This window comes from Paramormyrops kingsleyae, chromosome 12 (assembly GCF_048594095.1).
Source record: "Paramormyrops kingsleyae isolate MSU_618 chromosome 12, PKINGS_0.4, whole genome shotgun sequence".
Classification (NCBI taxonomy): Eukaryota; Metazoa; Chordata; class Actinopteri; order Osteoglossiformes; family Mormyridae; genus Paramormyrops; species Paramormyrops kingsleyae.
In genome coordinates this window covers 23,889,325-23,915,025 of record NC_132808.1, presented here as the reverse complement: position 1 = coordinate 23,915,025, position 25,701 = coordinate 23,889,325, and the positions used below count along the sequence as shown (strand labels likewise).

The window sequence follows — 25,701 nt, the reverse complement described above, 5'->3', positions numbered from 1 at the left end:
TTGCTCTACACAATCGAAAGAGCTCCTTCGCATAGGCCTGTGTGTTTTCTTAATACTCCAAACAGGACGGATAATTTGACTTGTTTGCCTGCTTAAATATTCAGTAAACCCAGTAATAATCAGTAACATGCTTTTCTTTACGTTTCTTTTAGCGTTCGAGTTTGATGGCGTCTGTTGTTATAATCATTTTTGAAAAGCATTTTTGGAGAGGAAAAATAGACATCTGGGTCTTCTGTGTTCATCGAGGAGTAATATAGATGAAATTGACATTGCTCCAATTTCGTCTGTATTGCAAGACCAATTCAGTCTTATTTGGAAGGCTATCGAGGCTTGTCTCTTAGTCCTAATGGGGGGCAATATATAGATAAGAGAGCCCTTTCATAAAATCAATATTGATTTGGCTTCTGATGGCTTTGAGGCAAAGCGCTTTGTTTTTCCCCGCAAAGATGGGCAGCGTGGGTGTGGAAACGGGGGGGTCTGTCCCCGCTGCTATCGGCTGCCCTTGGAGATGCTTCAGTAAACGGTGACGGCGCATCTTCAAGGGCTTTTGCTCAAATAGCACACAAACCTCACTCCAATAACCGTGCCGTTATTTGCCTACAAGTTATACTCACAATGTTAGAGTTGCAAGTTTAATCAATTTAATATAGAATTGCAGGGTTGCCAAATCTTACGGCAAATCTATATTATTCCATTATAAACCTAAAATTAGCTACATCAAAAGCGTTGGGGGTAGTTAGCAAACCATACAGACTATTTACAAGGTAACAAAATTGTGACATACATGTAAATGCGTGTGCATGTGTGTGCAGAATTGTCTCGAACTGAAAATCTCACGCCAGCCAGCTGACAAAAGTTAGCAGCCTTGGGATTAACCCACTCTGAACCAGTACGGGATGCGATTTGTGCCATATTTTTTGACCAAGCGATCAAGTCCCCTCCCCTCGGAAAATGTAGTTGTCGTGGAGCCGGGGGTGGGGGTGGCGTCCCTATTTCTTTCAAATTTAAAGTATCAACCTTACACGCATTGGCTGTGTTGGACTTTATTCATATTTGTCTGAACGTCTGATCCACGTTAATAATGAAGATTGAAGACATTACATACCAGGACGAATTATGGAGGATCTGAAAGTTAAGCGAGCTGCATGCTACATAACAGTAGAGAGGAGGTCAGGAGCAGGCTGAAGGTGAGATCATTGTAAGACCTGAAAACTGTCAACCACATGGCTGCTGCCAGACCATCAGGGCGATGATCAAATCCCTCTGCCCCTAGGCGCGGCTCAGGATAACGCCGTCGTTCAGCGCTTGTCATGCCTTTTTGCGGCACTCGAACCTTTGAACAGAAATATTTTCTCTCCCTGGAAATGTGTGGGATTAACTGGGCTCCCGAACAATCTCGGCTCGCTGGCAGATGTCCGTCATTCACAAACAGCCGACCTGCACATCTTAAAGATGGTTCATTTCATTCTGCCAATTTCATTCTCTCTGATCTGCCTGGTACTGGAGTCGCTAGTACAGCATTAAACTATATTTTATAATAAACATTTTTGCAGAAACATTTCCCTGGGACTATTTAATTAGTTTTTCCACAAAACGCATGTAGTAACTCTCCTATACATTTATTAATGTAACAAAAGGGGACAAGCACGGATTTGAGACAGCGAAATCACTGCATTTTTGGGACCGTCACTTGGCTTCTGCATGACAAATGGCGTCTTTTTGAAATGCAACGCAGGATGTGCACAGTGACACAGACAGGCTAGGCAGCGATAAAAACATTCTGCTGAAATACGGCCTGTCCATACGTAAAAAAATAGCGACGATCAAGGAATAAAAAGCGTAGCATTCACGACGAGTACAAACGAAAACAAATAATTTTAAAAAAAGTTACAATTGAAAACAGTAAAGCAGTCTGTTGGACAAATACGAATCAGATTTCTTTAGGTGGCTAGAATTGACTTTTATACTCATCACCAGTTTTTATGGAAGTCCATGTGCTGTATATGTCTGTGAGGTATACAGGGGCGGAGCCAGAAATTATGGGCCCCCTGACAAAACTTTTTGCTGGGGGGGGGGTTTAAAGTGCTGGGCCCATTGAATCTGGCAGACTTTCTATTCCCCTCCAACACCCTGGAGGTATATATGTATGTCAATCCAAGCTTCATCCCTGTGACAAACGTTTTGGATCTAACAAGACATTGGCTTCCTCTGAAAATGGAAAGCAAAATGGACAAAAACTGGATTTCCAGTATGCTCTCCCCCACTCTGCTCCAGGGCCTGCAGGCAGACGTTGCTCGTCCAGCACCTGCACGTTTACCTGAAGTAACCCGACAGAGGGCTGCACTCTCAGCTCATCCAAAGACGGGATTTGTGGAATCGCTGGTGGTCCCCGGGGAGTGGGGTTTAAATGGGCTTTTAAAAACTGCAGAAATGAGGGATCTGCACTAAGAAAATGGTGTAGAGTTACCATTTTGGTTTTGTGACTGGTCGTTCATTCACAACATTTACAGTGAGCCCTGGTATGGTTCACCCAGCTGAACACAACATAAAGAGATAAATACAAATGTCACTGCCGATGTTAACTCATTTGCCAGGCTGAAATTGATCTGCACATTCTTGAATAAGATGAGCATAAGATGGGTAGATGTACGGATGGTAGATAGACTCGGAACTGTCCTACGTTGTTTAAAATCTAGCTGATTCACATCAATAACATGATGCACCTCTGACATGCTGTGCATCTCTAGCTTTCCCAAACTCCACCAGAAGACCATGACAGACGATGAGCGAGGATGAACAATCGGTCTGAAACTGGCCGCAGTATCAGTGTGGATATGAGGAGCCGACTTAAATAAAACGGAAGGTGCCGCAGGGCGAAGAGTTTTGCAAATTCAAACATACTGTATAACACTTCGATATCTACACGTAGCTTTTTCCTGGTCTTTACGTTCCTTTGGCCTCTGTTGGGTGAAAATAGGCACGCAAGAGTTTAGGGTTGCTGGTAGCACAGGTGTAAAGACCCCGACTGCAGCATAACTGGCTGGTGTGAAGCAACTATATCTGTGTACATGTCATATCTGTGGTGGATACAGCTTCAGAGCATCTGGCACTGGGGTCTGGGGTCATCCAGGAAGATGAGGTTGTCGACGGACTTGAGGTGGACACCAGTACTGGGGACCTCGGGGCGGGGCGAGCTGATAGGCTGTGATATGATGCTCTCCCCTAGGGTAGCAAAGACCAAAAGAAAATTCAAACCAAGACCCCTGGCTGAAGCCCTGTTTTATCTCCGCTAGTAAATAAGTTCCAGAGGTGGAAAGTTGAGGTCCAGAAAGTACAAATCCAGACCAAGGTTTTGTTTCAACCAAGCAGTTGTGTATAAGGAGTCACAGTCACACAGTACTCAGCTGGATGGTTGAAACAAAGCCTTGGTCTTGGACCTGGACTTTCCACCTCTGAGAAGGGCATGGTACATAAGACCATTAGCAGTATGTACAGAAGCTCTTGTCTCTGCTATGGAACGTCTGCCATGCTGCTGGTTTGGAGCTCCATTTACAGGGCTGCTAAGTGACCTGTGACCTCTACGATGTCAGATTTATTTGTTTGGTACCAATGGATGCTCTGGTTTTGTATATCAGACTTTTTATTAGATTCTTAGGTGACGTTTGTGTTTATAGCAATGTTTCCCAATCCGGTCCTCAGGGACCGATGGTCGGCTAATGTTTTTGCTGCCTCCCAGCTCCCAGTTGGGAGCAAAAACCTGGACCGTCTGGTGGTTCCTGAGGACCGGATTGAGAAACACAGGTTTACAGCATCCTAAGAAGTGTTCATAACTCTTGTTTGCATAACTATCTTGCCCTTGTCACTAGAAGCTCACTGGAAGCTGGTCCTAGCAGCACTTTACAGAACCAAAGTCGGCTCCTTGACAGTTGCGTGCTTGTGACGTATGTCTGTCTTGTTTGTATATCAATTTGGACAGAAGCATCTGGCAAATAAATCAATATAAATGTGAAATCTGCAATGTCAGTAATCACAGCAGGCGGGGAAATAGCGGGACCTTTTCCAGAAGAGACAGAGGACCGGCGCTGTCCCGTCCGGCACCCCGTGCTGTGGATATCTTCGCCGTTTCCACATGGACCTGACTCCAGAGTGACGTAGAGCTGTGGAGACGGTGGGAGAGACCCTCGTTTCAGGAACGCTAAAGGGCGATCAAATTACCGGCGGATGTCGGAGGAACGTGACACTGTGACATTTACAGCTACCGGTGGTGTATAAATTGCCGAAGCCAAAGGAAAGAAAAGTCTCCCTCACCTTTTCAGGACACATAATCACTCCCTCCAACCCCCCCCCCCCCCCTTCCCGCCCACTTTTCCCTTTCAAATCTACTAGCCGTCAGCCAGGATTACGGGGTGTTAAGATTGTGCAGCCCTGCGCTGATAATGAAAGACTGAAGGGTGTCTCTGGATTTTCCAAACAGAGAAAAACACAAAGGCAGTAAATTCCCATATACCCCTCCCCCACCCCCCCATCCAAATCTGATTTGTGCTGGCCCCCTCCCCCTGTTTCATTTGGAACAGTCACGTTACGGGGCCCAAAGGACAGGCGTCTGCGTCTGCCTTCGATATCTGCCGTTTGCCGCTTCCCACCCCGAGAGAGTGTGGATGAGTCTGCGTGACAACAGCCAAAAAAACAAGAACTGTGTGTGTGATGCAGCGGATGTTGGTCATCGGAAGACAAGTGGTTTGGTCGCCCCAAGTGGTTTACTGTAAATAAGGTGCCGCTGTTAGGGGTCTTGCCAAAGGGCAAAAGATCTGTACTGGAATGGTACTTTAATTATGAGCAGGTGATAAGACTTGTTCTGTCTGTTTAAATCAGGGGTCTCCAACTCCGGTCGTGGGGAGCAGCTATCCAGTAGGTTTTCCACCCTACCTGGCTTCTGATGAGCCACTCCAGCGGGCAGACAAATAGCAGGAAATAGTTCTCAGGTACATACCAGGAACAGCTGTGAATCATCAGAAGCCAGGGAGGATAAAAAAAACTTACTGGTCTCCGGGACCGGAGTTGGAGACCCCAGGGCTAAATAATTTCAATTTCAAGAAGTTTATTGTCATATACACACACAACGTTCAGAGCATGCAGTGATAATAAGTAAAGTAAAAGTAAAGTGTTCTGCGCTACAAATAAGGTAAGTCAATGAAAGTAATGAGTAAGGGGGCAGTGCTGGATGCATTGTTCATGAGTCTGAGGGCCTGCGGGCAGAAGCTGTTCGTGAGTCTGAGGGCCTGCGGGCAGAAGCTGTTAGTGAGTCAGAGGGCCTGCGGGCAGAAGCTGTTCGTGAGTCAGAGGGCCTGCGGGCAGAAGCTGTTAGTGAGTCAGAGGGCCTGCGGGCAGAAGCTGTTCGTGAGTCTGAGGGCCTGCGGGCAGAAGCTGTTAGTGAGTCAGAGGGCCTGCGGGCAGAAGCTGTTCGTGAGTCTGAGGGCCTGCGGGCAGAAGCTGTTCGTGAGTCTGAGGGCCTGCGGGCAGAAGCTGTTCGTGAGTCTGAGGGCCTGCGGGCAGAAGCTGTTCGTGAGTCAGAGGGCCTGCGGGCAGAAGCTGTTCGTGAGTCTGAGGGCCTGCGGGCAGAAGCTGTTCGTGAGTCTGAGGGCCTGCGGGCAGAAGCTGTTCGTGAGTCAGAGGGCCTGCGGGCAGAAGCTGTTCGTGAGTCTGAGGGCCTGCGGGCAGAAGCTGTTCGTGAGTCTGAGGGCCTGTGGGCAGAAGCTGTTCATGAGTCTGAGGGCCTGCGGGCAGAAGCTGTTAGTGAGTCAGAGGGCCTGCGGGCAGAAGCTGTTTGTGAGTCAGAGGGCCTGCGGGCAGAAGCTGTTCGTGAGTCTGAGGGCCTGCGGGCAGAAGCTGTTTGTGAGCCTTATTCGCCTTGATTGCATACTCCTGTGTCGTGTTCCTGATGGCAAATGTTTGAGGAGCCCATGTTGTAGGTGTGTACTGTCCTTAATAATATAGCAATAAATATATTACTATTTACAAAATATACATATAAACAGAATCCGACCAATAACAAAATACTGGATATATAAGAACAAAAAGAATAATTCGTTTCAGCAATGAAAGGTTCAATATAGTATGTTGTGGTTGTATGTAGTTATGGGAATTGAAAAAAAAGTCTATATTTAGACTTTCCTTAATTACAAAATTATTTTCTTAAATATAAAACAGGATTTATATATCGCAAATAGTTATTATCTGCTTGGAGCCATGGACCTGGGGTCCAACAGAGATGCCCTCCCTTAGCACCATCTAACATCCTTGCTGCAATGCGATGACCGACCTCCAGGGGGCCTCGGTCCAAGGTCGCGCTCCTGCTGTCTTCAGCTCCGCTTGTATCGCTCATGTCGTCAGCTGGGGGGCACTTTTGGGAGAGCCGCCTGGACCTGGCAGGAATGGTACCTGTTTGAGGCGTGCTACTGGGCTCACATAGACATAAATGCAGTTAAGGCTCCCAACTGCACTTATTAGGATGGACAGAGATGTGGATTTAACAGGGAAAATGGAAAAGATGAAATGCGAGCTGAGACCATGTGTGCTGAGATTGGGACGTGCTCGTGTTTTTACTTAGAACATTTCACATTCCATTCTTTGCTCAAGCATCTCATGTCAGCATCGCAGCTTACGACCCTCTAACCATCACCATGAATGCAGAGCGATATCTGAGATGGCTCACTATCTGCTCGTCAGCAGACTCACTGGGACTGGACCTGGTATCCTTCAACAGCACCCTTGTTCTCCCCATCCCATCTAACAGTCCAATCAGGACATTGGATAGTAGGAGGTGCTCAGGCAGCTGTCTTTCGGACTGTTCTGTACCGCATGGGGGTTGAAATATGTTAATGAGTATAAAATACATTGGGTGAGGGATCTCTGCCTTTGTCCAGAAGGTTGTGGGTTCTAATCCCATGGCCTCCAGAGTAATCATTTCACCGCTGGTCCCTTGAGCAAGACCCTTAACCCCAACTGCTCCAGGAATGGCGAATGATCCCGCTTTCTGACCCCAAAAGCTTTCCGCACTTGTCCGTTGCTTCGGACAAAAGCATCTGCTAAAAACATAAGAATGGCTTTGCGTTTACTACGCAGGGAGATAGACGTGGTGGGCCGCAATCCGGAAATGGTGGGCTGTAAAGTCCAAACCGGCTGATGCTCATCCTCGCACCCATGTAAGTGTCGCTGCAAATTGAAGCCGATTCGGCAGGCAGAGCGTGTGTGAGGCCGGCGAAACTCCTGCCGGTGCCGCAGAACTGGCAGACGCACCGCGAACGAAATCCACACAGGCGGGCGCCTTGTGATAAATCTGAATATTCAACCCCTGTGACCCCGCAAACACGACCAAGGAGGAAATGCAGATTTGGGAAGTAAGCGGATGGTGTGGCTTTTTGGGGAGAAAGGAGAGAAGGTTGAGGCGGGGGGGGGGGGGGGGGGGGTGGAGAGAAAAATCAGACAATGCGAAAACACCGGCAGTCGAGTGTGACGGCAATTTAAGGCAGAAATATTGCTGAGCGGGCGGGCGTTTAAATAAGGTTATAGATCGCTGGCTCCATTTTTGGGCACAGAAATTACCTAATTTGACGGGTAATTGCTGTAGTACAAGCCGAACCAAGCATGTAATTGAATGCGTGCAAGTCCAAGGAAGCGGGGAGGGGGGGGGCACTGCTTTGTGAGTCACGACCACCCGGGACAGCTTGGCCAGCAGCTGTGGAGAAATTTGTAAAACCTGTGTCTCCTCGATGCCCCAGCCAGATAAATAAAAGCAGGAGCCCCACCCCCCAGTTCTCGAACCCTGGCTGCCAGCCAGCCACGTAACCCCCCCCCCCCCCCCCCCCCCATAATCCTTAAACACCCCAGGCTGGATGACACCCTCCATAAGCAGAGATTAAAGGCCCTGATTTCACACTCGTTCCCTCTCTGTTCGCTACATGCCAGATCGGCTGTGCCGCTGGAGACGCCGGGATCACATCCCAGGGGCCCGTGTGACTGCCTTACGATCCGCTCGGCTTAAAGAACATCCACTTCTGAGAAGTAGCAGCCCGTGTAAAGTTTTCTCACATAAATAAATCATATTTTGGAAAAACGTTATGCAAAATATAACCCGCCTTCAATCTTCTAACTGCTTATACTGATCAGGATGGCGTGGGGGGGGGGGGGGGGGCGCACAGGGCACGAGGCTGGGGTGCAAGCTGCACACGATTAAAGTCAAGAAATTGCAAAAAAATTATAGCATAATCAACTATGTAGACAAAGCTGCAGCATCTGTTTCTTTCTCTGATTTGGGGGGGGGGGGGGGCGGCGGTTGGGTTCTGTACTACACTGGAGCAACAGGGGCTCTAAAAAATTTGGAACATAATATGATTGGATTGGGTTGGGGCCCAAAATCTGTAGCGACACCCCTGATCAGACGTAACGTGTTGGATGGACTGTTTTCTCACTTTTAAACATCATATTCAAAAGTGGCGGCTCTGACCCACCTGTAGCAGTAGATGGCGCCAACGCCCACGGAGAGCAGCGTGACGAGCAGCAGCACGCAGACGCCGATGGTCACGTTGAGTCGCTTCTGCTGCTCGGCCTGCTGCAGTTGCCACCACTCCAGGTCGCTGAACTGACAGCGCTCGCCCATGAAGCCGGACACGCAGCTGGGGAGAGCATGACCCTGTTAGCCCCACACACACACGCGATCTGACAGGAGCACAGACATTCACACTCACGCATCAGCCTCCCAAAAGACACAATTTCAAGATGTGGTTAGTCTACAGTACACTGCTGCCATCTGCTGGTCACTCTTAGTATTGCACTAACTTATGGGTCATATTCAGTGTGCTTCCTTCAGTTAGCTGCCTGTCAGCGCCTCCTACTAGTCAACCTGTTGGTGTGAGATGTGCAAGGGCGCGTTCGGGTACGTGCTTGCAAGCGTAGGACTGGATTTCGGGGAAGTACAAGCAGACTCCGTCGTTCAGGCAGAAGGTTTCGTGGGACAGGGGGCAATTCTCCACACGATCTCGGTTCTGCCCCTGTGTGGTCACATCCGCGGGGGTGTCCGTGGTCACCCAAGAGGCGCGGGGAGACTCTGCGGCGTCACCAAGGGGAGAAAAACGAACAAAAATCTCATTTAGACAAAGTACATCCCTGTTAGCAGCCAAGTTAGGCTGTTTAAGCAAGAAACACACAGGGTGGAATATAAATATGTATATAAAATGATCATAATCAGTATTAAACATTACATTTATAATACATGCGCACATAGTACTTACATCCTTATTAGAAACAATTACAAAAAAATGTGTTTCACCGTGTTGACTAAAGCTTTTTGATGGTTAAAGTGGGAATTCACCAGTGTGTAATGGGAGTGTGCATGTGCGGTTTGGCACCCAGAAGCATCCCAGCCTGGCAGCTTCCCTGACTGCAGGCTCATCTCAGGATCGACTTTCACAGGCATGAAATGGTGATGTGTACCCTGGGATTATTTAGATTAGTGCTGCGTTTAACGGCACAATCCCAGTGACCTCACTGTCCAATCGGCAGCATTTCGCTTACAGGATCACCCCCTTAACCACAATACCACCTACATGCCCCCAGAACCTTCCAGAAAGCCTTATTAGGAAGGACTTTCTAAGGACAAAACCCGACTGAGCGGGACATGGATACCTTATAACACACATCATAAACGGAGAAATTCATTACGCCGTCATTCCAGCCACTAATCGGACACAGCGCAGCTGCACCAGCTGTGTGTTCCTATCAGCTACCTGTCTGCTCCACAAAAGACAGTCATAATGCAGCATGTGCAGAGCTTAACCAGGTGGCTGATCTTTCCTGTTTCCACGGACATAAGCGTTCCGTTCCAAAGCGTAAATAAGATGTGGGGGGAGACACAACTAAACCTGCAAATGAACTTGTTTTATCGTGTAAAAATCCATGCTGAAGTAAGTTTAACTGACAGATAGATACGAGTACGAAGGGGTGACTTTAAATGCAACAGGAGGGCCACTTCCTGTTTATGTAAATGATAACCACACCCCTTGGGCCAACCCTCCTCCTCCCAGCCAATGGGCTTCCGCACTGCAGCCCCGCCCTTCTCACCCACCCACACACTGCTTCCCGACACTGATGAAGCCCTCCAGACACTGGCAGGTGGAGCTTCCCGCACCCTGGAGACAGCGCGCATGAGTGGGGCAAAGCAGGGAGGAGCAGTCCTGGTCTGCAGCGGGTCGGGACCAAACGACGGTTATGGGTAAAATATAAAATAAACTCTTAGGCACACAACCACATTGACAAAAAAAAACATATAATATGGTTGGAAGATTAAATTTGTTTGGTTTGAAGTCAGGAAAAGCAAAAGTGTTTTGTTGAAAGGTGGTGCTTCGACACCAGAAGTCCACGTCCTCACCTGACACCATCTTTTCCGTGGCCAAGGTGACCACCGCCTGGTCCTCCATGGTGGGCTCCGGCCCCGACTCCTTCACCAGAGGAGCTTCATCACTTAGCGTCTCGTTCTTCAAGACCACGGCTTTGTGGGTCTCATCATCTCCAGATTCTCCGGACTGGAAGTGCACTGGGAGAAGGGTGTTTCTAAAGATTTAAGCTTACTGGAAGTGCACTGGGAGAAGGGTGTTTCTAAAGATTTAAGCTTACTGGAAGCGCACTGGAAGAAGGCTGTTTCTAAAGATTTAAGCTTACTGGAAGTGCACTGGAAGAAGGGTGTTTCTAAAGATTTAAGCTTACTGGAAGTGTACTGGGAGAAGGGTGTTTCTAAAGATTTAAGCTTACCCCCCCCCCACCCATCCTGGATACCAACAATCAGATGATTCATTTGCTGAAACAAAGGTCCAGTGACCCATGTTTATCTTCCGCATGGTGCAGAGAGAAGCAGGAAGTGTCTTTGACTGAGTTCCCCAATTACAGTCCTGTAGGGCCAGAATCCAACAAAGGTTTCTTTGCTCCAATACACCTAAAAAAACTGGTAATTAGCCGATTCAGGTGTGTTTGAGCAGGGAAATCTGGAAACCGTGTGGATTCTGGTCCAGAACTGGGGAACCCTGATCTATGACAACCAGCTCCTTCAGTTCCTGATGCCACAGGGCATTGCCCTAACGGCAAAGGAAAGCTAAGAGAAGTGCTGCCCACCTAGACTTGGCCCAGTTGAATTGGACGGCAGGCAGGTTCCACCACTGGGAGACTCGATGAAGTCTGAGTGACAGGAGCACTGGGCCAATCCAAACCTGCTTTCACACAGCTGGTCACACCCTCCATTATTATGCAAGCAGGCATCTGCACCTGCACGGCACAGCCAATCAGGATTAAGCACAGCTGTTCTCTCTACTTTGCAGAAGTTCTCTATAGGAGAATGTGGCCGATTAACATAGAACAGGGGGGTCTGTTTTTGTCATACCCGGTTTGGCGAGTGGATGGACGACCACCAGGGAGGCTGGCCTGACCACGTCACCAGAGACACGCTCCAGGTTCTGTCCGGTGCGCTTGTTCAGCCGCAGAACCACATACCGGTCCCAGTCAGTGACCCAGAGCAGGTCCTCGAAGACAGCGATGTCAAACGGACGACCTAGGACGGAAGCCAGCGGGACCGCAGTTAGTCCCAAGGGACCGGTCCGGGGTACCCTGACCCAGTCAGAACACCTGCCTTAGAAGCCTCACCTACTTGGTTCTCGACCAAGACGCGGCGGGTGGACCCATCCAGGCCCGCCTCCTCGATGACCCCCATCTTGCTGTCGCACCAATAGAGTCGCCCCTCGGCATAGTCCACTGCGACGCCACTGGGTTCCAGCAGGCCAGTGCTAACCACCACTGCCCGGTCTTCCCCGTCCAAAGAAGCACTTCCCACGGCTGGCGTCTCACCCATGTCTGTCCAGAACAACCTCCTAAGGAACACACGACGCCAAACGGCTTGGATCAGTGTCAGGTCATCCCCATAATACTCATCGCTAGTACAGATCAGATAAACTAATGACTAGGGGGTAGTGTGTAGCTCAGTGGGTCAGGGTCCTCCTATGTCCAGAAGGTTGTGGGTTCAGATCCCATGGCAGGCAGAATAATCACATATATGTTGGGTTTTTGAGTAAGGACTTTAACCTCACCTGCTCCAGCTACACTTGATGCCAGCTGACCCTTGCACTCTGACCCCAAGCTTTCCTTACTTAGATAAAAGTCATGTGGAGTGACACCAACAGATTAATCAATCACTGGAATAGACATCTAAGAGTTTTACCCTTAAAGAAGGCAAGAGATCAAAAGCAGAGGTAAAGAATTAACCAATTAAAAAGTATTTGGTGTAACAGCGGGTAGTGTTCTATTTAAGAAATTCACAGCCTGGGATTCTGGATTGAGTCCCAAACAGACTGGGTTCTGGTGCCCTTACGCAAGTGAGCAGTGCTATGATTTGAATGTTGGAAAGTGACATAATTTAAATGGGTGCATGTCCTCAAGAGAAACATCTGATCTGTAGGGGTTACACTGGCAATTTCTGTAGTGGGGAGAGTACATTCTGAAGACATCCACTGTTGAGAAGGATCTCACTTTGCCTGGGGATGAACAGCGATTCCTCTAGGTTTCTGTAGCTCTCGGTCGATAATGATTTCCCTCTCGAGTCCGTTTAGGTCGCTCCGCTCGATAGTCGAGAGTCTGAGGTGGAAGAGAGGTGTTGTGTACACTAAAGCTCATCTCTGACCACTTATTACTTAATGCTACTTATCAATCGCATTGTAGGAAATATGACAGAGAAGATCAGAAATCTTTTGTGTAGATGCAACAGACGTTACAGTGCATGCTGGGAAATGGGGAAAAAATGAGGCAGTGTGCAAATCCACCGTAGCAGAAGCGACAAGTGGGATTTCCCTCCCATCTGCTGTGCTGGTGTCTGTCTCTCTGGCTGCTCTTGCTGGTCAAGGGACCCACCCCCGGTCTGTCCAGTACAGCTTGCGGTGAATCCAGTCCACGGCCAGGCCCTCAGGGGTGTCCAATCCCTCGCTCACCAATACTTCGCGGTCGCTGCCATCCAGGCTAGCTCGCTCGATTCGTCGCAGGCTGCTGCTGGCATAGTACACCTACGGACCACCAAACCCCCAATCATACGCATGTACACATATACATATATCACATATATATCATATAACCCATATGTACCTCACATATTATTGCACGTACACTATAATGCATCATACACACATATACCCACTAACAAACACACAAGTAGCATTATGACAAAGGCTTTCTCCTCTACCGAATTTTATGTCTGGACACAAATATTGCACTCATTGCAAACAACCAGCAGGGGGCAGCAAGTATGGACATGCAGCGTTTCGTCTGGGGAATTTCCTCTTCGATGGCTATCTATAAAAACTGAACAACAACCAGTTTAGAAACTACTTTTTAGGTTAATAGGTCAGGCTCTTCATTGTAGCAAGATGTTTAACAACATTCAAGTGCTTGACATAAAATGTCATTCAGGAACCATTAGACAGATCACTGGATTGTTTGCTTCATTAAGTGTAACTAAAACTAAACTGCTTTTCATATCCATTCCATATAATGCTGCAATTTGATAGATTAATTATGAGTCTAAAAGTTTGTCCGTCCACTTAACACTAAGATCAGAAACCTCTTGCCACTACTAACACCTGCTCACCTTTCTCTCCACTGGGTCGTAGTCCAGGGCTAAGATGGCTCCCCGCGGCTCCTGCAGCAGACCCCGGTCCCCTGTGCCGTCCCAGTCCATGCGGCGGACGTCTATGGCATTGGCGAATATCAGATACGGACGAGGACCTGCAGTATAAACATTAAAGAACAAGCCACTTAATGTAACAATAAAGCATGTTATTCTATATAAAATATCCTATTAATACAGGAATAGTTTAACATTTATTGAAATATATTGTAATATAATAATTCATTATACTTTTTTTATACCACTTGTCCATTTATTATATTATATTATATTATATTATATTATATTATATTATATTATATTATATTATTGGCATGGTACCAGGCCCAGTCCTTTTGAGCACTAGTCTTCCTTTATTAGTAGATGTAATGGTTTTGGGTACCGGATGCGGTTGCCAAGGTAACGGGGGATGTGGGTCTTGCCGGACCCCCTTGTGTGTCAGTGTGTGGAGTGGAGAGGACTCGCCTGTGGCCTTGCAGCTCCTCCCGTCGCCCTGCAGGCTGTACCCGGGGCGGCACTGGCAGTCCCATCCACCCGGGCCCAGGGGCACACACTCCTGGCTGCAGCCCCCGTTGTCTTGCAGAGAGCACCCTGTAGGTGGGAGCGTCCCCCCCCCTGCTCAGCTGGGACCGGGACTGCTGATTTCTGACCATGTCTCACTTCATGCTACCCTCACCGGTGCAGGTCGTCCCGTCCGGCTGCAGGACGGACCCCGCCAGGCATGCGCAGACATCTCCGTCATCTGTTTGGATGCAGCCGTGTTTGCAGGTGGGCGTCGTCTTCGCACACGGTGTCAGCTCTGGGGGGGGGGGGGGGTTGTAGGGTGGGAGTTGGGTGAAGTGGCTGCGGCTACAGATTCCTCAATTTTCAAGTAATTAGTGCAGTGTTCCCCAATCCAGTTCTCAGGGATCCCAAAACAGTCCACTTTTTTGCCCCTGCCAGGCTCCCAACCAATCAAGAAACACTGAATACCTAATATGGGTGTGTTGGGCACTAGGAGAGAATAAAAATGTGGACTGTTTTAAGGTCCCAGAGGACTGGGTTGTAAAACATTAAATTAGTAACTGACTGATTCGGACCATTTTCACTCTATATTTTGCTATAGAAACAAAGCGAAAGAGTAACCCAAGGCATACATAACAAGGAAATAAATAAACAAGCTTTATTAGTACTTAATACGCATGTTAATATTCATGTCAACATTACACGCAGAGTCCTGGATGACTGGAATCTGTCAAAACTGTAGGCAGATACGTCGAAGTATGACATGAATCTCAATCATTACACGGTAAAACTGCATCATGTTAATGTTTACATGAAACACTGGATGAGTTTCTGGATGCCGAGGAGATGGAAAGAAGGACCAAGCCCGTCAGAGCCCTGCGTGACATCAGGGTGCACACGCGTGGGACAGCCCTGCGCTCGGCTGTCAGTGGCCAAAGCCCTGGTTATTACGCACTCCACACTCCCTCCGACCAGGGTCATTATCACAGACAACAACCAAAACCATAAGCAATCATTTTCACAAACTGAAATAAAATAAGGTGCAACATAAAATGAAAAAAAAAAACACAAGACAGTAAATATTGCTTCATAAATGAACTAAAATAAATACAAAAACTAAGTAAGATAAAAAAAAAAATGTTATATACAATTCCCTCCGTAACCATTTTAAATACTACCTTAATAGCGAAAGTAATCATCTGTTCAACTTTAATTACTATCAGTAATACCTGGAACATGCTAAGGACATTAGGCCTTAATGTATGCATGCAGGATTCTCGAAAGATAAGACATAAAATAGCTCTACAACTTTCAGTCCATCCCTAAAAATAAACTTACTAAAACTTCAATTGAAATATATAAAAACTAAATGGAAATATATCTTTTAAATAAATATAAATAAAACCACGCTGAAAACTAACTAAAATTCAAATGAAAATTGAGAATGATATATAAGTAAAAACCAAATTAAAAAAAATCCAAGCTATAATAACACTGCCTGATACTCCCACTCAACAGTCGAGTTTGATTTTCTAAATCCCAAGACCAGTATTGGAATGACTTTTAAACCAATTTTATGTTATTGCAATTAATGTGTATTACTGCATACATTTTGGTAATAATACAAAGTTTATTAAATTCATTATATAAATAAATAAATGATATGCAGTTATAAGATGGATGGAACAATAAAACTGCTATCAATAATGAGCACCTTAAAAAATAGTATGAATTTGCTTAGAACTATGACTCAGATCCTGGCATTTTACTGGTTAAAGTTCATGAATATATTTAAGGTAACTCAAAGAACTGAAACTACACCGAAGAAAATTGGTTGTTATCTGTCACTAGGAAGGATACATAGGTTTTTCCCCATGATATGAGTTTTAAGGTAATTATCATTTTTACCTCACTGCTAGGAAATCCATAATCATAATCTTAAAACGCTTTTTCACTTGCAAACAGGAACCAGGCCGTACCCAACCTGTACCGCGAAGAGACACTAGTTACAGTGTCAGTAATTGGTGCTGGCTTGGAAGGAAAGCTCCAGTAAGCCTAGCAGCATAGAGGTTCAGCTAGCATAGCAGGAGGAGTCATGCTAGCATAGCACATACATTCATTAGCATAGCACTAGGGGTATAGCTAACACAGAGGTTCAGGTAGCATAACAGGAGGGGTCAGGCTAGCATAGCACAGACATTCATTAGCATAGCACTAGGGGTATAGCTAACACAGAGGTTCAGGTAGCATAGCAGGAGGAGTCATGCTAGCATAGCAGAGACATTCACTAGCATAGCACTAGGGGTGTAGCTAACAGAGGTTCAGGTAGCATAGCAGGAGGAGTCATGCTAGCATAGCACAGACATTCATTAGCATAACACTAGGGGTGTAGCTAACAGCTAGAGGTTCAGCTAGCATAGCAGGAGGGGTATCTGGCAGTCTAGCAGTAGGTGGCCCACCTTTTCTGTTTCTATCCCCCCATATAACACTATACAGCATCAAGCAGTGTTCATATACTGGACGCTGTCTACATGCTAAACCAGCTTACCATAAGAACGCTGCAGACTACATATGCTCCATATTACAAGTGTCACCTCGTGGCCTAGTCTGGCTGCACCGCTGGGTTCAGAGTTCTAGCACGATGTCACATACGACAGCATAACAGTTCATAGTCAGGGCAGAGTCTCCCTGTGTCTCCTACAGGGACAGGATTCCTGGCAAGAATTACATTAAAAAACTGGAAGTCTGGCAGGCCTTTCTTTTAAGTACTGGGCTTCTGCAAGCTCGCACTTATAAACATTGCTACATTTTTACTGGGTGTTAATAAAAGTATTACCATATCATGAATATGAAAAGTATAGATGAAAATCGTAATAAAAATAATTCTTAAAGGAGAGGTTTTGTTTACTTTATAATTAAGTATTATTATCCCTGACTTTGCACTTCTGAGTCTGTAGAGTTCAGATCACCTATATATTCATATATTAGGTATATCATTTGTTGCCTATTCCAGGAAGCACAGTGCATAAGGCAGGGGACACCATGGATGGGGGTCCAGTCCATGGTAGGGATCAGGTGTCAATAGCACTATAGGAAGCCTGTACCCAAATCAATCAATCAATCAGTCAATCTATCTATCTATCTATCCATCCATCCATCCATCCATCCATCTATCTATCTATCTATCATCTTCCCTTTTTCTTGTTTTGTGTTATTCTGTCTTAATGATTTTGCAATGTATCACAACACACCCGTGTAAAGTTCCTTGAGGTGACTCTCGTGAAAGCCGCTATATAACTGAACTGAATTCAACCATATGAAGACAAAACAACCTACCACACCACCAGCCTTAACCAGCATGAATTGTAAGTAAACCCATAACTGTTCAAGAAACAGCACAGAATCTCACCACGACAGGTTTTCATGTCCGGAAGAAGCACAAATCCCTTAGGACAGGTACAGACGTAGGAGCCCGGAATGTTCTCGCAGCCCAGGGTGCAGCCGTGAGTCCACAGAGCGCACTCATTAATATCTGGGATATCGAAACATGGAAGGAAGACCCTCAGAAAACAATTTAAACTCGATCGACGTGAGGAGCTGGAGAGATGCATTGGTATGCTGTGTTTGGGGCAAATTCAGGACCCACATCAGAAAGATGATCGCGGTCCTGTTCTCAATGACAGGCAAGGCTAGTATTTTGTATGGTACTTTTCCATACACAGGGGTCAATCAGGGTGCTTTACAGTAAATAAAAGAACAGACATAAATTAGAAGTAAAACAAATATATAATTAAAGTATAAGCATATAAAATAAAAAGAATAAAAGTGTATACTGTATATTACGATGCTTGCTTACTATAACAAGCTCTATTAAGCATCATAATGACACATTTCAACGTTGTCATTAAAAATATACCCTTCATGAATTTGAAACTAAGCCAGTAAAGTTTAACTGTAACTCAGGGATGCCCTTGTGACCAGGTTTCTGCAGAGACTTATTGAGGGGTGGGGGCTCAAAAGTGAACAAAAAATGATTTGAGTAAATCTGGATCCTTCAGTCGGTTACCTTCACAGTAGTTGCCGTGTCCGCTGAGCGTGAACCCGTCCTGGCACTGACACACGGCTGTGGTGGCGTGAGCAGTGCACACGCTTACACAGTCCCCCGTCAGCACGTCACAACCTCCATCGAGGTCGGAGGACAGGCCACCTGGTAAAGCTGGTGTCATTCCAGGATAGAGTAAAACAACAGATCTTGGCACATATTAAAATGTCTCATGTGAAAAATCATGACTATGAGGAAGCTCCTGCAAAATGTTCTCAATACTGCTAAAGCGAATAGATACACACAACCTTCTTGTCCGCACTAAGGTATGGTACAGAATTCTACATATTCTTTGCATATAATTATTCGAAAATGAATGTTATACTGAAGTATACAGATGACAGTCTAAGTCTAAATAATACAATTACTAAGCAGTTTTTATGTTACATGGACAACAGCCATTTTACAAGGAAGCTGCGGTAAAGCGACAGGTGTGAACTCTGACCTTTGAGCGTGGTGGGTGGAGCCTTTGGCAGGGGCTGGACAAAGGGATGTACCACTTTAACGGAGACAGGGGGTTTGGGCATGTAATTGGGGGTGATCTTCACTGCTTTGTCACCTGTGTGCTTACTGACCCGTATAATGGACCGGGCCTTCGTGTCGGTGTAGTACACATTGTCCAGAAACACAGACATCCCCAGAGGTCGTGAGCTGGGGGGGGTGGTGGGGGGAGGTGGTTAAGAAGCAGAAAGATGATACAGTTCACATCTTACATCGGCATGTAATTGCCAAGATTCACCAAAGCCGAAAACAGAGAACTTCTCTTGTCTATATTCAACATGGAAAGATATGCAAGAAAATTGACTCATTGATACTGAGCTTGTGCTTGTTCTGAGGCATATTATTTGCTAATATGAGTCTACATGTCATATTCATAATGCTGGAATTATCCATATATGTAAATTCTGCAAAAACAAGTAGTTTTCCCAAAGCATAGCATTTATGTGTGTTTAAATGTATTTGCGGTGTGCGCCTGCTTACTGGGGCGGCTGCTTCATGAGGTTGATGGTATTCCCATTGTAGTCACAAGAGCCAATGGTAGCCCTGCCACCTAAACTGGACTGAACCCAGAAGAGCCTCCTGTCCGCCACGTCTAGGGAAAGTGTCCCGAGTCTGCTGGAAGTCTTTAAGATGGTGATGGTCGGCCCACTATCCAGGCCTGACTTCTGTATGCTTGAAGTTAAGGTGTCTGATACCCAAAATATGAACCTAGGTGGAAAGGCAGTGAGATTTAAGTGGCACTGACCTTCAGGGATTGGCAGTGCACTGCTGAATTAGTGATAAAACTGCAAACACTGAAATCTTTATTATCAAATCTGACACTGTTGGAAATACCACTCTCTGATTTGACTCGATCAAACTTTTTTGGTTTCTTACCAAATATAATGCAGAGTGTTAAAAAACAGGCGCAATTATTAGGGCTTAATAATTAATGCATTAAACAAGTTTTTAATCATGATTAATTGCGATTAATTCACTGCAAAATGTGCAATTATTTTTTTTTCCAATCGATTGACAGCCCTAGTAATTATATATATGTAAGTGACCAAAAAACTTTAACAACTGCACAGAAAATTCACAAATTTCTTTATATTGCATGAATATTAAAAAGGGGAGCCTCCATAAATATCCCTTCTGCCTTCTTTATCTCTGTGATTGATCCCACAACTAAGTTCAATGAATCCAGGCCATGTTAAGGGCTGTGCCAACACTGATGATCTGGGAAACACAGACAATATATAAATCCAAGAAGCAAGCCCACACAGGCCGGCCTGAGTAATGTGTGTGAAGAGGGGGGCTGTAATGCAAACGCGAAAGCAGGGCTGGGTGTCACACAAGGCCTTATGGGGTTGAGTCCCAGCTGGGCAGCTTGCACCTATGTGCCAGCCATGTTTGAAGGAATGCACTCATTTATGGCTGCAGCCTCATCGCAAACACGGCAGACATGGGGACCTGGGGGAGATTTGTCTGTGTCTGGCTGTTTGTACCCTCATAACCTTCTTTGCTGGAATTCACCACATCAGCACCTAGTAATCATGGCACCCAATCCTGAAGCTGTCCAAAGAACAGAGCTGGACTGGATTTTGCTAACTGGGGTGGGGGCTGGGGGTGTCTGTGTGTGGGGAGAGGGGGCGATCCCCCATGATAGATTTTGCTGGCTCATATAGTCGTCAGTCCATCAGGAAAATGCCCAGCATGCCAGGTGACCACCCATGCCAATGAGACATTTTTACTTCTACTGATAAAAGTATTTGAATTAATTTATGTATACATATTTATTTATTGAGAAAGCAGGGATGGCCACTCCCTTTAGCAACTGGAGATACGGGCCTTGCTCAAGGGCCCAAAAATATCACTCCACCAACCATTGGATTTGAACCAGCCACCTTTGATCATGGGCAAAAGTATCCTAACAGAACCAAGCACCTTAACCAGTGTAAAGAAAATGGATCAAACAAAAAGGATCCACTTAAGTACTTTAGTCATACCTATTATGTCAAGGTTCCAAAAAATTCCACTGTAGAGATTTAAGCTACATAAAAATTGATTAAGGACCAGTGACACCATACCTGTTGCTTGGATCCACTGCAATACTGCTGGGGTTGGACAGATTTGCTAAAACCGTCCTCAGATTTTTCCCGTTTGAATCGATTCCTTCTATCGTTCCCTTGTCTCGATTGGCCCAGAGCAGTTGGTTCCGGATCCAGTCCACAGCAAATCCTGCTATGCCCCTTCCTGCTGAGTGGACTTTCTGGGGCACATATAAACAAAAAGGCACATAAAGGCACTTAAAGGTGCTGCATGATATATACATTTAACATATTTACTGTAGCAGACGCATTTCTCCGAAGCGACTTACACGTGAAGCATATAACACAAACAGCAGCAATATTTAATGCAACAATCCGTTAAACATTGTCATTGAAAATGTTTATACTACTCCAAATGCAATCAAAGGATGTCATTTTGCATTAAATCGTCTGTCCGTAAGAGCCTGTGGAGGTCCCCGGGATGTGAACCAGACCATACAGTTAAATACATAACACTGTCAGACGAAGTATGATTTAGGTCACGGTGCCACACTCCAGACATCGCCCCTCGTGGTCACCAGGCCTACCTGCCGACGCGTCCCATTCAACAGTGTCCTCTGAATGATCCCCGACTCCGTGTCAACCCAGTAAAGCCTCCCATCCGTGTAGTGGAAGTCCAGCAGGGCTACGGCCCCGGCGCCCCTCAGGAGCCTCCTTTGAGCCCCCCCGTCAGCGCCGATGCGGAATACGGCCTGGCCGTAGCTGAAGATGAGATAGGCCTCGGGGGCTAATTGAGGGGCACGGGGAGACAGGGGTTTCAATTCAAGGTCGTCGAGGTTAGACCTCGAAAGGACAGAAAGGTCAAACACACCCCAGTGTCACCGACCTGCCGCCACTTCATCCCCCCAAGTTCTGACCAACATTTTTATTGCAATGAGAATAAGTAATGAGTAGGAGACTCATGCTGCACTGAAAACACAAAATAAGCCAGTAGCTGGGAAATCATTTCCGAAGCAAAGACGATGCTGCTGACGGACATGTGCTCGATTACAAACCAGGAACGCGGCTGCTTTAGAGAATTCCGGAATGTGTAGTCTGAAACGGTAATGAAATATTGTGCTCTGTCCTGGTAATGGGCAGCTGAACAGGACTATAATAAGATTATGTGTTAATGTTCGGACATGAGGAGGAACATAATGGAACATTTGTACTTATCTTTCAAGCCCCGCCCCCTGGTCACGCCCCCAGCCCCGCTCCTATTGTGCTCCGCTAGTGACATCATTGTTAAATGCGGTAAATCAATGTTCCTCAGTGATGAGTCCATTCACACCTACAATGACGCGAGACTCACAGCAGCCTGGACTGTTTAAGGGCAAAGCCTCGATTTCCTAGCAACAGAACCTGCTAGCCAAACAATATAAACTAATGAAACTGTGTAAACAAATATCTTTGAGCTTATGCAGCGATTTTAAAAGGTCATGGGAAAAATGTGTAATGGACAGCATTGTGTACCATGAATGAAAGGAGGATGCTGAGCTGCTCATTGTTTACAGAAAATATTGTTAGGTGATCATAGAGTTTCAAAATAAGGTTTCGAAAAGCACTGTGCATGTTACACACGGTAAGAAGCCTTACTTACGTATTGATAAGACATGATGCTCTACTCTAAAGTAACATCAAATAAGTTTAGGAAGATCTCCATACCAGCAAAAATAAAGGAGTCAACATCCAACATCTAGTGGCTGATTTGGTCTTTCAGATCAAGGTGTGTCCAGTAGTATGTGGCTTCTGGCAAAAGGACCAATTTACTTAAAAGCAGGGATGTAGTTAGAGATGAATGGAACAGCGGGCTGGTCATCATGACTTAAGCCAATAAATATACATTTATTTGGGGGGGACTAAACCCCCCCTAAAATAGGCCTAACGACGCCCCTGCTTAAAAGAAAAATCTGGATGATTAAAAAGGGACCGAAGTGAGAATCTCGCACATTGTGGTGAAAGAGCAGGACATCAATCATACATCTGGTCCTCGAATTTTGGCCCCAAGGACCATTGTGTTCACAGTCCCAACCTTAGTGGACTTTCACAGGCAAGATCAGTTGTGTTAGTGTCCAGCTGATGGGTCCCTGGGGGAGGGGGGGGGGTGGGGCAAGTGGACCAGCACGGATCTGTCACGGAGTTCCTGCTGGGGCGCGATGACAAATGAATTTAGGGGTCCTTTGCAAACGGGAGACCGGCCAACATTATATCTTGAGTGGTGAGTTGAAATAGCTGGTGAGATCTGCATCTTTACCGTCATTTCAGGCAGTGACGTAGAAACACGTTATTCCTTCCTTCAAAAGAATAATGGATACCGACACGTAATCTTATACCAGGTGGGTCTTCATTCTGCCATTTTTGATTCAGATAAACATCTTACTGATAACTAAAAGTGAAAAACCATTCTGTGGTGCGCAGATCCTACAAGCTTTTGGCTCAGTCCCCCAACCGAAGCCCCTTTCCCCTACAGGGGGCAAGCAGGGTAGGTCCCGTCTCCCTGCCTCAGGGGAGCAGACCGTGGCCAGTGGCAGAGCCTCCCAGACAGTGAAGCAGGATGCGATCCAGCTCACACGCCCAGCACCTCACACCGTATCCCAAGCCAGCCCCTCTGACGCACCATTTTACTTTCATCTGGACTATTTTTCCAGGAGAATAATTTTGCTCATTCAGGACTCCTGGGCGTATTACCTCAAAGGTAAAGACCTTATCTGCTTCATGCCGACAAACTCTCAATAAAAATAATATAAGTATAATTACTTCTGAAAAAGCATTAAAATGTTATTAGTGGTGTGAATAACATAAATCTCCCAAATTTCCATGCAGTGGCCAAATATTTCATTTCTTTTTGACAGATTTCACCCAGGACATAGTAACGGGTAAAGTCCAGCACATGGACTCGACAGTCAAACATGCACTGAATCTGAATGGCAATATAGTATCACAGTGCATCCAGTAGCATTTCATGCGATGTTGGCTCACTGACACATGCATGAATAATTTTATATTCAACAGAAATGTGTAAGAAACTGAATTCCTTATGCGTAAGAGCAGCCGCATTCCACTGGTGTTTTTTTCGATTGTTTTTTAATGAATTTCTATGGCTGTTACATGACAGCTAGCTATAGCTATTAGCTTACCAATGCTTAGCAATGAAAGGCACAGACCTGGCTAGTAACCACGACAGGTCAGTTTTGAGATCTTAGCCCCAACTGGGGAGGTTGCTCTTGCAGTGGGTTTTACTCACCTGGGCAGGTCCCGTTGCCGGTGGCAGATGGTCCTCCGGGCCTGCAGGGGTCCCCGCCACTTGCCAGGTGGACCAGCAGCGTGGCGAGTGCAGCGAGCAGCATGCTCCCGAATCTCCGCGTCCCAAACGACAAGTCACCGACGTCGCTCATGCCTCGCCGCGGGCGCGCAAGCATGGGGAAGCTCCCAGAATCCCGGACGGCGCGTCTCTGTTCGGGCCCCGGGGGAGGGGCGCTAGGGGGCAGGGCTGCATCCCTGAGCTGCGACCTCGACGGCGCTCTCCGCGGCACTGAGCTCCGGCCGGCCAGCTGCGGCCTCCTCCTCTCCACGGCCCCTAGGCTGCCTGGCTGTTTTGGAGCCAAAGTTCGAAATGCCTGACACCCCCGTGGTAAATTTTACACGTCGCAGGTCCAGCGGCCGCTCCTTGCTCAGCTCGTCTCGCGCTGGACCCAGAATGCGGAATATGCAAGAAATGAGGCGAAGCAGCTAAGTCGCAGTAAATAACCCCCCCCCCCCCCCCACTCCACTGCCTACCCTGTCCTGCCCCACTCCCTCCTCACAATCGCCACCGCCCCCTGCCTGCTGTCAATGGGAAGGGGGGGGGGGGGGGGGGGGGGATTTTGTCTGAATAACCATGTACCTCCCTTTCTTAGGTTCCTGGGGTGACCATACGTGCCCCCTCCCCCTCGACCCTGAACCCTGCACTCTGTTTATAAGCTACTGCCATCAATACCCCACCCCTGCTGCTGCTGTTGGTGGTCCGCTGGCCGGGTGGGAAGAGTCCAGGCACACAGTCCTGGGCTGCAGGTCACTGTGGCTTTGGCTCGTGGATGAACCAGGCCTAGATCACCCACTCAGATGGAGGTGGAGGGCTGGCCCCCATCTGACATGGGCAGGCTGCACAATGAGGCCACTCTCTTCATGAAAACCAATACGGAAGAATCAAGTTTTTGTTACAAATCAGAACTAGACTGTGTTGGCATACAGTTATTTGTTTTGAAGTCCATAACATGATTTGTGCAATACACATATAAAGTAGAAATCAGTGACTTACCATCTAACAAGCTAATGAGACATAAGTAAAAGATTGACTGTGGAATGTGCAGAAGCAACTGACTGCAAAAATTTTTGAAGCATTTTTCTCTCTTTGGAAAAAAACACTGTTGTCATATTGTAAAATAAATTATCTTTATCGTTATTTTTTTAATCACCAGCCACCACAGAATAAATGTCGAGCTGTGCCAAGACTCACTGCATGGGACTCACTGCATGGGACTCACTGCATGGTTGAAAATTAAGCGAATGCCGTGTTACCTTGGAGAGTGGGGTAGGTGAAGGTGTAACAGCTGTCGGAAATCGGCAGATCCGAGACGCTTGCAGCTGGAGCTCCGAGGAATTCATAAGAACATCTCTTTGCCACTGACATGACCGCGGGACCCACGACTATCCGTAAGTCACTCGGAAATTAACTCAGAAGCAACACAGGATTGTGGCCTGCCCACCTCAGCCAGGCTATGCTCGCTAACTGTGAGCAATACAAATCATTCACTGACCTTAGGCTTCACCCACTG

General features: G+C 46.6%; 1 protein-coding gene across 3 annotated transcripts; it reads right to left on the bottom strand.

Moving 5' to 3' along the window:
• Positions 1-662: 662 nt before the first annotated feature.
• egf (epidermal growth factor) lies at positions 663-24,632 on the bottom strand. Of its 3 annotated transcripts, XM_023822184.2 has the most exons (22): positions 24,132-24,632; positions 21,436-21,635; positions 20,888-21,069; positions 19,299-19,526; positions 18,763-18,968; positions 18,282-18,431; positions 17,625-17,747; positions 14,388-14,510; positions 14,177-14,302; positions 13,673-13,809; positions 12,943-13,091; positions 12,565-12,669; positions 11,686-11,909; positions 11,426-11,593; positions 11,161-11,310; positions 10,424-10,588; positions 10,121-10,234; positions 8,941-9,103; positions 8,508-8,672; positions 6,320-6,422; positions 4,055-4,157; positions 663-3,222 (listed from the first exon to the last, which is right to left on the bottom strand). In XM_023822184.2, exons 1-22 carry the CDS (start codon positions 24,304-24,306, stop codon positions 3,095-3,097), a joined length of 3,387 nt encoding a protein of 1,128 aa, XP_023677952.2. In that variant the 5' UTR covers positions 24,307-24,632; the 3' UTR covers positions 663-3,094. The 3 variants fall into 3 exon arrangements, with proteins under 3 accessions (XP_023677952.2, XP_023677953.2, XP_072553851.1); XM_023822185.2 differs by lacking the exon at positions 10,121-10,234; XM_072697750.1 differs by lacking the exon at positions 17,625-17,747.
• Positions 24,633-25,701: the final 1,069 nt, after the last annotated feature.

Bases quoted from the DNA above. Each gene is read 5' to 3' on its own strand.
- egf (XM_023822184.2), bottom strand. From the start codon at position 24,306: ATGCTTGCGCGCCCGCGGCGAGGCATGAGCGACGTCGGTGACTTGTCG. The intron at 12,670-12,942 runs GTGGGTCCCTTG...CTTCCACCTCAG, and splicing joins CTGTACTGGACAGACCGGGG to ACTCTCGACTATCGAGCGGA. The intron at 4,158-6,319 runs GTCGGTCATCGC...CCGTCTCCACAG, and splicing joins TGGACCGAGGCCCCCTGGAG to CTCTACGTCACTCTGGAGTC.